The sequence below is a fragment of the Falco rusticolus genome, chromosome Z (genome assembly GCF_015220075.1).
Source record: "Falco rusticolus isolate bFalRus1 chromosome Z, bFalRus1.pri, whole genome shotgun sequence".
NCBI classification, from domain to species: Eukaryota; Metazoa; Chordata; class Aves; order Falconiformes; family Falconidae; genus Falco; species Falco rusticolus.
In genome coordinates this window covers 73,568,591-73,582,033 of record NC_051210.1, presented here as the reverse complement: position 1 = coordinate 73,582,033, position 13,443 = coordinate 73,568,591, and the positions used below count along the sequence as shown (strand labels likewise).

At 41.8% G+C, this 13,443-nt stretch overlaps 1 protein-coding gene across 14 annotated transcripts in view; it reads left to right on the top strand.

The window, feature by feature from the left end:
* Positions 1-13,443, top strand: part of UNC13B (unc-13 homolog B) — a 215,155-nt gene that overhangs the window by 186,302 nt on the left and 15,410 nt on the right. For all 14 annotated transcript variants that reach the window (XM_037373647.1, XM_037373652.1, XM_037373651.1 and 11 more), the window contains 3 exons: positions 2,029-2,117; positions 5,330-5,482; positions 7,288-7,411. In XM_037373647.1, coding sequence (XP_037229544.1) covers positions 2,029-2,117; positions 5,330-5,482; positions 7,288-7,411 — 366 coding nt within the window. The remainder of the gene's footprint in view (positions 1-2,028; positions 2,118-5,329; positions 5,483-7,287; positions 7,412-13,443) is intronic.

Genomic DNA, 13,443 nt, shown 5'->3' with positions numbered 1-13,443 from the left:
AGTACAGGGCTAGCAGTCAGCCTTTCCTCTGCTCCCACAAGATCAGTTTGCAGTCAACAAGTATAATAGCAAGGAGAAGCTTAGAGGCACTTGGTGGGCTCTCCATCTCACCTCACAGTAAATCAAGTAATTCATTGCATGATTCATGAACCAGGGCAATAAGGTGTTGATACTGACCTCAAACATCCTCTAGACCATGCATCTGGTAGCTTATAAAGAAGTAAAATAAATAGTGAAGAATAGTGTCTTGTGCCAAGTCCCTCTCTGTTATTCCACTGGAAAAGCAGTTACTTGAAACGATTCGATGAATCATGAACTGGTCCTGCCTCAAACCTGCCAGAAATGGCCAAAATCAGAGGACAGTTCAGTGCCATTAATAGTAAATAGCAAACCAGACAGCTTGTGACTTTTTGCTCCTTTACACAGTAGGAGAAGGGAAGAATTAATGCAGGGGCAAGACGAACCACTACCAACAGATGCTGTTTTGTGTTGTTGTGTGCAAGCTTAGCTAGAATGACTGCCAACTGGCCTGATGTTAGCTTCCTTCTGCCTTCACAGAGCAAGGGAATTATAAAGGTAATGGGAATACAAATTCCCTTTAATAAAGGAAAAATAGTCAGAGTTAGCAATGCCTGAAGTTATAAGGCTTAAGTAATCATCACTTGCTTGGTTTTTGTTGTTTGTTTGTTTTTTTTAATTATTTTGAAAACTCTGATCCAGGAGTCTCATTAGCACACATTCAGATGCCTAATAGAGTCAGTTTTCCATGCCAGCTTACGACAGGAAAATGAATGGATCAGATTCCAAATCCCCTAAGGCACATGGCTTTCTCTGACAGATGCTGAAGAATATGAGGAGGGCTTCATGTAAGTGGGAACTCCTGTCATGTTCAAATCCTGTATAGCTCCATGAGTGGGTATACCGTAAAATTCCGAACTGATTTTTAACCACTGTATTGGCATCTGGCTCATTACATTTGTAAATAGATGCTCTGCCTTAGAGGTAAGGGCTGAAGCACGGAATGCCAAATGCAGACATTTCTTGAAGGTTTTTGTTTTATAGGCAGCTTGCCTGCTTGCATACAAAGGCAAAATCTGATTTATAAATTACTTTTTCAGTAATTTCAAAGCATTCAACATGTGTTGTTATGTATACATACAGGTAGGTTTCTCGGAAGTGGCTCTTTTGAGGCTGGAGGGATGTCTACAGCTGAAATACAGGGCACTGCTGAATGTAAAAATAGGCAGCTTTGGACTGGTAATAATGGAGCAAGCACTTTCTTACAGGATGTGCCAGGGTGTCAGCAGCATCCATGTAGTGCTCCGGGCACTTTCTTGTTTGTTTTGTGAAGCCTTTTCTGAAAGTTATGTACAAAAAGCTGTCTGGCTCCCCGTGAGAGCAGAGCTACTGGTGCTTAGTACCCATAGCTAAGATGATGGTTTCCAAAAGTGATGAGTGCACAACAGTTCCTGACATGATATTGTGGCCAGATTTTCAAAACAGCCGGGGTCCAGTCTTCTGAGAGCAGTGGCTGGGTCAATCTTCAGTTTGAATAGTTGACAGAAGGATGGAAGGTGAAATAGCATCTTTCAAGACCATGCATGGAGAAATGCACAAGTAAATAACGTTTAGTCTGAAAAGCCTGATCTCCTTCTAGACTTGGAGGGGTGAAATGACCTGTGAGCGCAAGGTAATGCACAGTGCTTGATGATTTCTCAGCTTGCTTATTCTGTTGGCCACAGGAGGTTAACATCCACTTTCTTCCTCAACTTTGTAAGTATGAGGAAGGATACTGAAGGCCACTGGAGCCTGGGGAAATGACTTGCTGCTGTTTAGGCAAATACCTGTTGATGATTTCACAGCTCCTGTGACAGCAGCAGGCAGTGGAGGAGAGCATTCTAGCTCAGAGAGTCCAGTGGTAATAGGTCACCTGCTTACTAAGAGTAGCCTCAGCAGTGAGGAAGACCACTGTGAAGGACAGCAGACTGCCCTCTAAGTTCAAGCTAAGTGCTCTTCTTTCATCCACAGCTGGATGCAGAAGCAAGTGACCATCTCAAAGAGCTGCAGGTGAAGCTGAACAATGTTTTGGATGAGCTGAGTGCGGTGTTTGGTAACAGGTGAGTATAACAAGGTGCTTGTCCTTGAAGCATTCCTTTCTTCTGTGTAATCTCATTCAGTCAGGTTAAGAAGACAGAAGAACTCTTGTCAACTGATTATATTTTTCTTTTTGTCATAAATTCATGGTCTTTCAAATACTGAGACACATCTAAAGAAGTGTGAAATGTTTACAAGTCTTACTTTTCTGTATTGTTCTCTTTAGAAATGTAACATGGAGATCTCTCAACTGTGAAATGTATTTGAATTACATAGTGATTATTTTTTTTTGTTACATAGTACTTGTCAGTAGCAGCATTGCCTGCTCCTTTATTGCTCAGAAAGCAGTTTCCAGCTTAGCATTTATGAAGCAACATTCTTGTTTAAATGTTCTGCTCTAAATGTGTGAAACAGCTGACTGATTTCTGATTGTTAAATGAATATTGGAATAAGAAGGAAACAGGGTTAGAATTTGAGATTGACTTGTTCTAATGTTGCAGTGAATGGCGTTTTCTAATGTTTCAAGGGGAGGAGCTCTTTAAAGTGTTGCCAGAGTAGTTGACGGCAATTAAGTTTTATTGCAAATCATGTTACCATATACCTGAGGATAAAAATGTGCTCAATTTGATAATAATACTGTAGTGAACCATAAAAGATGTCAATTAAGCAAAATCTAGAAATAAAGGGCTCCCAAATGATCTTCAAAAACAAATGTTTCTCATGGTAAACCCCATTCATTTTATGTTGTGCTTTATAACAAGATTAATGCAGGCATGAACTGTAGTGTAGCTGAAACATGGGCGAGGGGAATAAAGCAAATTGCACCAACTTGGCCCCCTACGGTGTAAAGATTTGCAGTACTTAGACCAAAAAATCGCAGTGGGATTTGTCAGTGACTGTTCGGATTTCAGCACACAGATCTGAGTGAGGAGGTAAGTGAAGAGTTCCCATTGCCACTAATGGATGCTGTAGCAAGGAATGGACAGATTCAAACCATAACTGAATTGAATTGATAAGGCTCATAATGATATGGAGGATGAGTGAGAAATCATAATTAGGGGGGGGTTGTTGTTTTGATATCTGAAACCTGTCTCCATGGTGTCACTGCTACGAGACAATTAGGGTACAATCTTGACATTTGCAAATATGATTTAAAAAGATTATTCACTATCAGCATATATACCAGGGAGTGTTTGAGAGGGATGTGCCAGCAAGAGATTTAGCCAGTCAGACAGCTCAGATGCTTTGCTCATTCCTTTAACAGTAGTAGGGAATGAAAAGCAGAGCTGTGGTTTACAAGCTGTGGTACAAGCAAGATGTTCTGAAGGATGTAAATGTGGGAGGTAAGACAGGTATTGACAATGTTCTCTGCAGAGTCTTTAAACAGTTGCTCCTACAACACTGTGCACACCTGACAGTGCAGATCTTAACTTCTCTTCATCTATGTGAGATAATTACGCCTGCTGGGAAAGCAGCATACACCTGGAGAGCCCCAACACCTTTGTGCTGAGAGAGGATTATGTCTGGACACAGAAACCATTTCTGCTTTAAAGGATATCATAAGGAAAAGGAGCCTTGAAAAGTTTGCACTTCACGCAGGGCTAGCTGCTGTTTTGTTCTTGGAGGCTGTAGGAGTGAAGGAGGGAATTCCTGTGGGAATTAGGGAGCAGAAGGCCCTGTCTGACAGCATAGATGAGATTGTCTTTTAACTTGCTGCTGCCAAGGGCTCCTGCTAAGCTGTACATCTACACAAGCCTCACTTTCAGGTGAACCTGTTGCCACAGTAACTGATTTATCATTTTTCATAATCTGTGAGAATTTTGCCTCGTATTAATTTTTATCTCTTAAGAGATTCTGTTGTCTTTCATCCCCTGGCTGGGCGTGTGCAGCATCTTGAAGCAGGGTCTTGCAATTGGTGCAGTATTTGGGAGGACTGTGGGGTGGGATTAGCCTGTAACAGAACAGGAATTGTCAGCAGTACAGGGAGTTCTTGGTGCTATTTTATCTGATGTGGCTTATGTCTCTGGTTAAGCTGTCATTGTAGCCACAGCTGAGTGCTGCAGGCCACTCTCTGCTAGAAAGGGGGGAAGTGGAAGTGGAGGCTGCATGGAAGGACAGCTCTGGAATTGCTGTCGGGAATTGCTCCAGCAAGAGGCAGGCTAGAATTGAGCAAAAGGGACCATGAGACTGGAGGTCGCAGTGCAGGAGAGGAAAGAGGTGACCGGGTGGAGAAGGAAGGGGAGAGCCACAGGCCAGAGGGGTTGTGTGCTAGCACCCAACCCACAGATGTCCAGGGTGGCTCACACAACAGAAGTTCAGGCCACTTATGCAGATACAAAACTGACTTCCAAACCTGTGTACCTGCTCTTAAATCTTTACCCTGGCTCCTAGCACTGACTTCTCTTCCTGGTTTCAAACTTCTGTGTTGTTAGTGGATAACTAAATGTCACTTCTAATGCCTGTTGTTAGTAACTCTTCTTTTAAATGTCAAAGCATTTTCCTTTACTCGCTGAATTGATACGTTGACAGCTCTGTTGATCTATTCATCATTTTTAACCATCACATTACTTCATTTTGAACTTCTTAGCAGTAAGAGATGGAAAAGTAATTGTGCTTCAGTGGCTTGCATGTCACTTCCATACAGTGATGCTGCTTGTTGCACAGCTAAGCCCCACATCCCATCTTAGACACTTCGATATAGCATGGACTATACAGCAGTGGGCTGGTTTCAGCTGGTGCCTCCCTTCAGGCTGTCTCTATTATTTTGAAGACAGCCTATGATGGGTCATAACCGCATTACTGCCAATGGACTCCTGGGTGCTCAGAGTTGTGCATGCATTGTGCCATTGCTCCATACGAATATACCAATGTCTGTGGTGTAACACCCTGTGTGGAATGCAAAGATACAGAAGGGTGCTTTGAGCTAAGAGTAACTGTTTCTTGAAATCGGGAAAGGATCGCTTCCTTCTGCAAGCTGAATGAACAAACTCCCCTCAGATGTGATTTGTCTCATGTTCAGAGGTGGTAGGTTGTCTGTGGATGATGGGCATAAGGAGCTGGATAGCGTGTCTCTCAGTAACAAACACAATAAGGAACAGAGCAGCAAATCTTGAGAATGAAGAAGAGTATGTGATTGAGTGCATGGTTTATGGACTTGCAATATTTTACCGTATGTACTAGAGCTGACATTTCTGCCGCTGATAATCTTGGTTTTGCCTCTCTCCTATCTGTTCAGCTTTCAGAGTCGGATTGATGAGTGTGTCAAGCAAATGTCTGATATCCTCTGTCAAGTGAAAGGGACAGGAAATGTTGCTGCTAATGCCAGAAACACAGTTGCACAAGACGCAGATAACGTCCTGAGGCCATTGATGGATTTCCTGGATGGAAAGTAAGGGAGTGTTCAAATATATGTTACACACGCAGCTTGTAGGATTGAGAACAGGATGAGGGAAGGAAAAATATCTCCATGTTTGGATTGTTCTTGAGATGTCCAGCCTCCGAATTTTCGGGAAGAATTAATGGCTTTTCTTCTGATATCTGTCTCTCTGTCAAGCCATGGATCAGCTCTTCAGCCTTAATTCAGTGCCAGAGCGCACTCTCAGTTCTTTCCCCTTTGGGCAATTATAACAATCAGCAAAACACACTGCTGATCAGGTAGTAGGAAAGACTGAAATTCTAAATTTACTAGCTATGGGGTTTTTCCTATACAAATTGTACTGTAGCCAATTAGCAATTGTATTGCAAACAATACTTACATACTTGATGCATATACTATTCAGTATTGCAGTCATGTTAAGCAAGTGTGTTCTAGTCATACATGGTACTGTTCTGGCTAGAAAATAAGTTTCTGAACTATGTGATGTACACAAGCCTGATCCGTTGCTTTAATTGTTGCTATTAACACCATGCAGCATGATTCAGCTGTACAGGGACTTTTTGTGGCTAACTGCACATAATTCTCAGCAGCTAAGCCTTGAACTACAAAGAGAAATAGTTTTTAATTAGTGCAGAAATTAAACTTCTTGCTGATGTTTATTTTGAAAGGGATGACCAGCAATATTCATATTAAATGCCGCGAGAGATGTGAAGCTTTACAAGTTTAAAATACAGTTTATTTTGTTGCTCTTTGTATTGATAGCCCCATATTTCTGTTGGGTCACCATGTAGTTAGTGACTCTACAAATTGTAACATGTACAAGCCTTCTCATTTGAGCATTTTCCATGCATGCCTTCACGCATGCTGAGAAGCCATCTTCCTTTGTATCACTGGGAATTTGGTCTGCTACAGACATTTTGCCTGGCCGTGGAGCAAGGCATTTTGATTATGATAATCCCATCCTGGATTATTTTCTTTCCTCCTTTACAGGAGGAGAGTAATTTTCCATGCTTCCTGTGTCCTACCCACCATCAGTCTTGTCCCTGTTCAGTTGTGTTCATTTACTGTCTAACCAGCTATGCAAAGAAGGGAAATCTGAGAGATGCTACACAGTGTAGGAGAGTCAGCTGTCACCTGTGCATTGCTACTGGTTGCAGAGTTCCTGTTTTGTAGCTCTCCCAGTGTGATCATAAATGCCAAAGTCCAACAATTATTTTGAAGAAGAATCTTAACATTTCTTGGACTTTTTGATAGCTTGTACAATAATAAAGGAGGAATAGCTAGGGAGATAAACCAGAACTTCTTAATGTAAAAGCAGATAAACTAGCAGATTGGCAGTGAATGCAATTGCAACAAAATACAGGGAATTCCAAGAAATGCTTTAAGGTGATTGTAGAGGTGGAGGACGGAGAGACTTTAACAGCTATAGAAGCCGTGCAGGAACTTCTGCATAACAGTCTGGAAAGTATACACTGTGTAAACCTGACACATTAGGAAGTGTCTTCTTAAAGGTAACCAGCTCAATGGTACCTGCTCTTACTGGGACTATTCCCAACCACCATAACTTAGTGATACCTTCTGTAATCCCCAGGTCAATAAACAGAAATGTCAATACTCCACTTTGGCCAAATGTCTTTAGTGCTAGAACACCAAGGGTGAAGACAGGCTGTACTTTATCGAAAGGGAAGGTTTTTACCCTTAAAGCAATCATTATGACAAACTGCTTTGGGTGGGGCACTGATTCTCCCACACTCATCTCCTTTTTCCTTGCAAACTGCATTCTTTGAGTGTACTCAGTTCTTGTTTTATCCCTACAGCCTGACACTGTTTGCGACTGTGTGTGAAAAGACAGTGTTGAAACGGGTATTGAAAGAGCTCTGGAGGGTGGTAATGAATACCATGGAGAAGCTGATTGTGCTGCCTCCTCTTGCAGACCATACGGTAAAGCATTTTCTCCTTCCTGACTCATAGCAGAAAGTGTTGCCATTGCCTGTGTAACTCATCTCCTTGACCTAATGAGTCATCTGTCCAGGTAAATTTGCCTGCGTGTAGCCTGCTTAAGGATGGAAAAACATGTCTGTAACGCAGTAAAGAAAGCAAGCGGCTCTGTTTATAGTAGGTTTGGAAGGTACAGAGCACACTAGAAAAAAAAAACCAAACAAATCCAAAATCCACGATCCAGGAGGAGTTGCCATCAAGTATATCAAATCACATTGATTGGGGATTTGCAGTCCTTTAAAGAGAGCTGTGTATGTAGGATTGTTGGGCAGTTAATGTTGTCTTCTTGGCATTAGATCAACGCCCGTAAACTCTTTTACCTAGTTATTGCCATCTATGAGTCAGGTGTCTGCATGTGTAGATGTTTTTTGGGTTTGCTTTTTAATGACACCACCCCCTGTTTTACCCCCTTAAAGAAGGCTTTAACATTAGTATGGACTGGCATGATTTTAGTGTCTCAGATGTTGAGGAGTTGGAAGCATGTCCAGATAGCTTGCCTTCAAAGGCAGTCTTTTATATAATTGTTCAGCTGTGAGGGCATGCTGGGATGAATGTCTCTTATGAATGTAGTGATGTTTTTAACAATGGAAGATTAACTCTTCCCCAACTTTGAGAAACCATAGAAGCTGATCAAACGTTAGTCGTGCTTGCCCAGCTGCTCTGGGGGATGGCACTTGGTTGGAGGCAGTGTGAAGTTTGGGCTATAACCTCATTATTTGGAGATAATGCAGAACTTCTTTTCATCTCTGTTGAATAAATTTGCAGTCTGTGGCTAATTTATGCTGATTTATTTTTTTTCCTAGTAGTGGGTAGAATTATAGTGGTCTTATCTGTTCAGCAGTTGCCTGCGTATTTTGAGTGGACTTCTTGGGTTGCAGTGTTGTAAACCTGCACCTTGCGTGAGGTGTTTCTTTCTCTGAGAGGGAAGGCTTTTGTCTCTGGCCTTGATGATGACAACTTCAAACAAAACTGCTGAGAAGCAGTGTGCTGTCATACCTACTAAGCATAAAATTAGCGTGAGGCATAACTTGTTAAAGACTGCATGCTCTGAGCTCAGATTTCAAGTAATCATTTCTGCTTGCCTTTTTAATATATAAAGGAGAAAAAAGAAATCTAAATGTAAGAGGATGAAATTTCTTTCTCTCAGATGAATTGCTGTAAAAAGGAGTCTTTGGGGACAGGTGCTAAAGTTGTCATGTGAGAACAGCATTAACATGACCCCTTCAGAATGGAAGAAGTGAGATCAAGGGCCTTGGGGAGAATCAGGGAGGAGCTGTTTGAGCTTTATACTTGCTAGTTTTGAATTGTAAAGGCAGAGTACTAGAGTGATTCAGTGCTTGTATCATGAAGAAGGCAATAACTGTTATCAACCAATTCTTCCAACCTGCGGGATGTTGCTATAAGCCATTTCGGGGGTATTTTTACACAGAGTTTCTTGTTGCCATCACTTCAGTTTCAAATTGAGAAGCTCTTTTTGTGTAATGAAGCGCATCCTCAGTTGTCTGAGATAATGCAAAATGCTCATAGCTGGATTTTTAGCTGTCTAATCAATTGTATCATAGTGAGGGGGCTGAACTAGTTCAAACTGGAAAAGAGTTGTTTCAGAAAGGCAGTTGTGAACAATGCGATGATTCAAATGGCCATGTCTGCAGTCCTTGAACAGGGAACCTGTGGTGAGGCTAGATGGGCTACATGGGCAAAGAGCTGCTTCCACTGTCCCCTGGGATATAGTGATTTATTCTGTCACCACCAGATTTTCATCTTCCCTGGTAGTGAAGGCTGGCAGCGCAAGGCAATGCAAAACTCTGAGCTGGCAATGTGGGCAGAAGCAGTACTTTCTCTTTGCTATTCTACTTCTGCGCCACGCACCTCTTATCTAATTTTGCTCTTTTTTTTTAATTTTTTTTTTATTTTGAAATCATATCAGACTCAGAAATAGCCCTACGCACTGTAACTCACTTTCCTCCCAGCCCTCAGCAACAGAAAGCCCTAGTGCTGCCTCCCCATTTGTGAAGGACCACTGAGTGGTGATTTACCTCCTAAAACTCCTCTACAGTCCTTAAGAAGTAGGGGATACTCATGGTAGAAGAGAATCCCTTTAATGGAATATTTTCTGTCCTTTCTTTAAAATTGCTAGAGATGTAAAAGTGGGTTTGATATCGGTCATGGAAAGCATACTGGGGTAGAAGGTTCCCATCACACTGCAGTGGGTATCACTTGTTGCTTGTGTGAGCCTTTTGCTGCACAGTGCTTTAATGCCTGTTACTCTCCAGACTGATCTATTCCACTTAAATTAGTTCAGCCTGTATTACACAGGGAAGAAAATACGAGCTCTGCTCTTCCATTCTCTGCTGCTTCTGAAAGATGTTGTGTAGGGGGAAGCTTAGGTGAGAAAGCAGTCAGCTACTACCCATAAAGGATGTAATGGGGACCGAGCAGTTTTACGTCCTCCCACTCTGATGACCTGAGCTGTGGGTGCCTTAATGACTTTCAGATGAGTGGCTTCTACCTCTCTGAGCATAGACTGCCTGTGGGTTGTGAGATTAGTAGCAATGGGATCTCCAGTAACTCACTGAGCAGTTCACACCTCACTAGTTTTAAGTAAAGATCAACATTTAATTAAACACTCTCTGTCTTGGATGAGTGGATATGCAAACACAACTGTCTGGGAATCCTTGTTTTGGGGTTCAGTGCACAACTCTTGGGGGTATTAACAGATTAGTTACACATTTATTTTGCCCTCGCTGCTTAGGACGAAACTCTAGCACATCTTCAGTGACTAGTTAGGTCAGTGAAGAGTTGCTTAGTTTATACACAGATGATTCCACTGGAGCCTCTCCTTTATTTGTTTCACACAGTACGCTGCAGCCATTCATGTGAGTCTTCATTTGTGCTTGCTCCTGCTGCACTTTTTTTCTACTTGTCAGACTTCTCTTCACTAAATGAGAACATGGTCCAGAATAAGAACAAAATTTTCTTTAAGCTGTAGACAGAACTTACGTGTGACTTCCAAACTGGCTGTTCTTCAGGCTTGTTTGCAAGGAGCACCACTCCAGAGCTGTTCTGTGATGGAGGACAGTGTGGCTTTAACAGTTTTTCTGAAACCTTTCTCAACTAGTGTAAATGAATCCTCTCCCTTGTGCTAGCTAGGAGCAGAAAAGTCCAAGGCTGCCTCAGTGATGAGGAGAAAAAGGTTTCTTAGCCTTGGATGAAATGATGGTCTGTGAACTGTACATGTGCCCACATCTCTGTAACAACAGGTAATTATTTTTCCTTTTTCATACCCACGTAGCCTGTTTTCTCCGTGTTTAATACAGCACAACAGCTAAAAAATAGTCTTAATTTTTAATAGGTGGTAGCGATCATTGCCTGCTGATAGTTTTTTTTAAATGAACTTAAATGCTGCTAATAAATGATCAGATCTCATTGTTGTTGAACGTAGGAATTTAAAAAATCTGGGAAAGGAATGTACAAAACCAGATGGAATTTCCTTGCATTGGTACGTCTCAGAAAAATAAGACTGAGTAATAATGTGTTTTCCAAAAATAGGACTGGAATTAAAAAGACTTATTTTTTAGGCTTTTGTTTCCTAACTTTTGTCAATGAGCAATAGGACAGTTAAGCTGCAAGAGTCTGAGCATCTTAGAATATAAACCAGTGCAGTTCTGTTGGCTTCTAGCAATTAGACGTGAGTCAGCTAATGATCCTTCTCTAAACGCTTTCACTGAGGAGAGAAAAACAGTCAGACCATTAAAAAAAATTAAAATCTTTGGGTTGTGGACTACTGGTACCTTTTATGTTTCCCTGAAAGTTTAGGAAGGTAAAATTAACTTCATGGGAAGAACCAGGAAAACCAGCGCTAAGGTCTGTCCCCATTCCAGCTACATTTGCCGCAGAGCTAGCCAGAAACAGTTTGTAATAAGGACTTAATTTTTGCTCATATTCTGTCCTCGATGTTTTAATGAATTCCATTGTCAGCAGCTTTTCTCAAAACTACATGATATTTAAGTTTAGTTGTTTTCATTCCCTAGAGGTGCATTGGAGTAAGTGCTTCCTGTAGAGCTTTGCGATACGTTTTCATGAAGAAATAACTTTTTCCAGGAGGTTTAGCATCTTGCTTACAAGAATGCCATTTGACAGAGGAAGAAGCTGTCCAGATTTTCATTGGACATTACCAGCGTTGAAGACAAACTCAAATGTAATTGACACATTGACAAAGATTGGCACTGATTGATGAAGAATTTCTTAGCAAGCAAGAACTGAGGAGTAGTTATCTGAGCAGCTTTGTTCCTTGAAGCATCCCAAGTCACTGTGTATTGCTCAGTGTTGCCAGCCCTCCTTAGAAGCCTGTGGCAGGGACACTATGTGCCTAGGCTGGTTGATGTTGTTAAAATGTGCATTAAAAAAAAGTGTCTAATGATGGCTGGAAACATTGGATCAAGAAACTTGAATGTTAGTGTGTTTTGAGACCACTCACTTAGCTTTTCAAAATTCAGGTTATAAAAATGTTAATTTTTTTTCTGCTTGGTCAACAGGCATGACAACCTTAAGTTCTAAGACCCATAACTCAAACAGATTTTCTGACCAATCGTACAGAACAGCAGGCACATCTGTTGAGTACGCGAGCACTGGCTGAAGCTGTGTCCCCTGGTGCATTATTTGGTGTGGCCCACAGTGAAACCTCTGTGTTGCTCCTGGTGTGCAGTCATGTTCAACCTCACTGGCTGGAAATACTAAGAACTTTGTACTCTTTCAGTTTAGACAGTTGTACTCTTCAACACTACCCATTGGGTACTGGCAGCAAGTAAAGCTCCCAATCTCATTTCAGAAGCTCTCTTTTATGATTGCATTCTCCTTGCCTGCACTTCCCCCTGCCCCCCATCCCAAGAGTTCTGAATTTAATTAATTATCGAGAGCTTCTGTTAGCTACGAAGTCAATAATGTTCATTCTGTATTGACTTGTATTCAACAAACATAAAAAACTGAAGAGCAGTGAGGGTTAGGTGACGTTTACAGGGAGAGCAAATCAAGAGGTTATCTGTGATTTCGGGTCAGACTCTTTCAGCTTGAAGAAATTCCTGAAGCAGGCAAAACTAAAGAAAAAGTATCTCATCTAAAAATTCACTTCTGGACTGTTGTTGTGATGGGCAGAGTGTGTCCAATGTCTCTAGAGTGGGTCTCAGTTTTTCCAGTGTTACAGCTGTAAACTGTTTGCCTGCTTTCCTCCTGTAAAAGGGTACCTGATACCTCTAGCAATAGGTATGAATACACTTTTTTTGCAGAGCCCATCTGTGGGGCTGATGTTAACTTTAACCCTAGAAAACAAATAATTATTTCAGCAATGATCTTTGCAGTAGAACCCAATTCCCAGAGTCTTCTCTGCAAACTGCAAGTATGGGGTAGTTCCTGCTCCACAGAGCACTGACTTAAATACTGAAGAAGGCAGCAAAGAAAACAAACTGAGTAGCATAGGCAGGGGCAAAGGGCAATATAGGAATTCTGGGTTTACACCTTGCTTCATTACAGTTTGTGGGATGTTGGGGTGGGGAGTGATCATGGCAGTTGTCGTTAAATGGGAGGGTGAGAAACTGTTGATGTGAGGAAGGGTAATAAAGGGAGAGGGAAGGAGCACTGTGGAAAGCAGAGCTGGATTTGCTGGAGACCTCTGGGGAAATGTGGTCCTTATGGAGCCAGCAGTCCCCAAATAAGATGAGTTTCATCTTCTTCTCAGCATTTCCTGAGCAAAAAGACCATACTGGAAAGTGCCACCCACTGATACCTGTCCCTGGAAGCTTATTTCAGGCATTCATCCAGGACATCCCACAGGCACTTCTCAAGTGATACCTGGTGACATTTACATGTACTTTTAACACTATCCCCTAATGGCCAATTACAAGCAAGGTGAGCCAAAGATCATCTTTGAGAGGGCAGTGCTGCTGACACACTGAAGCCTTTCCTGAGGGAGAGATAATGGA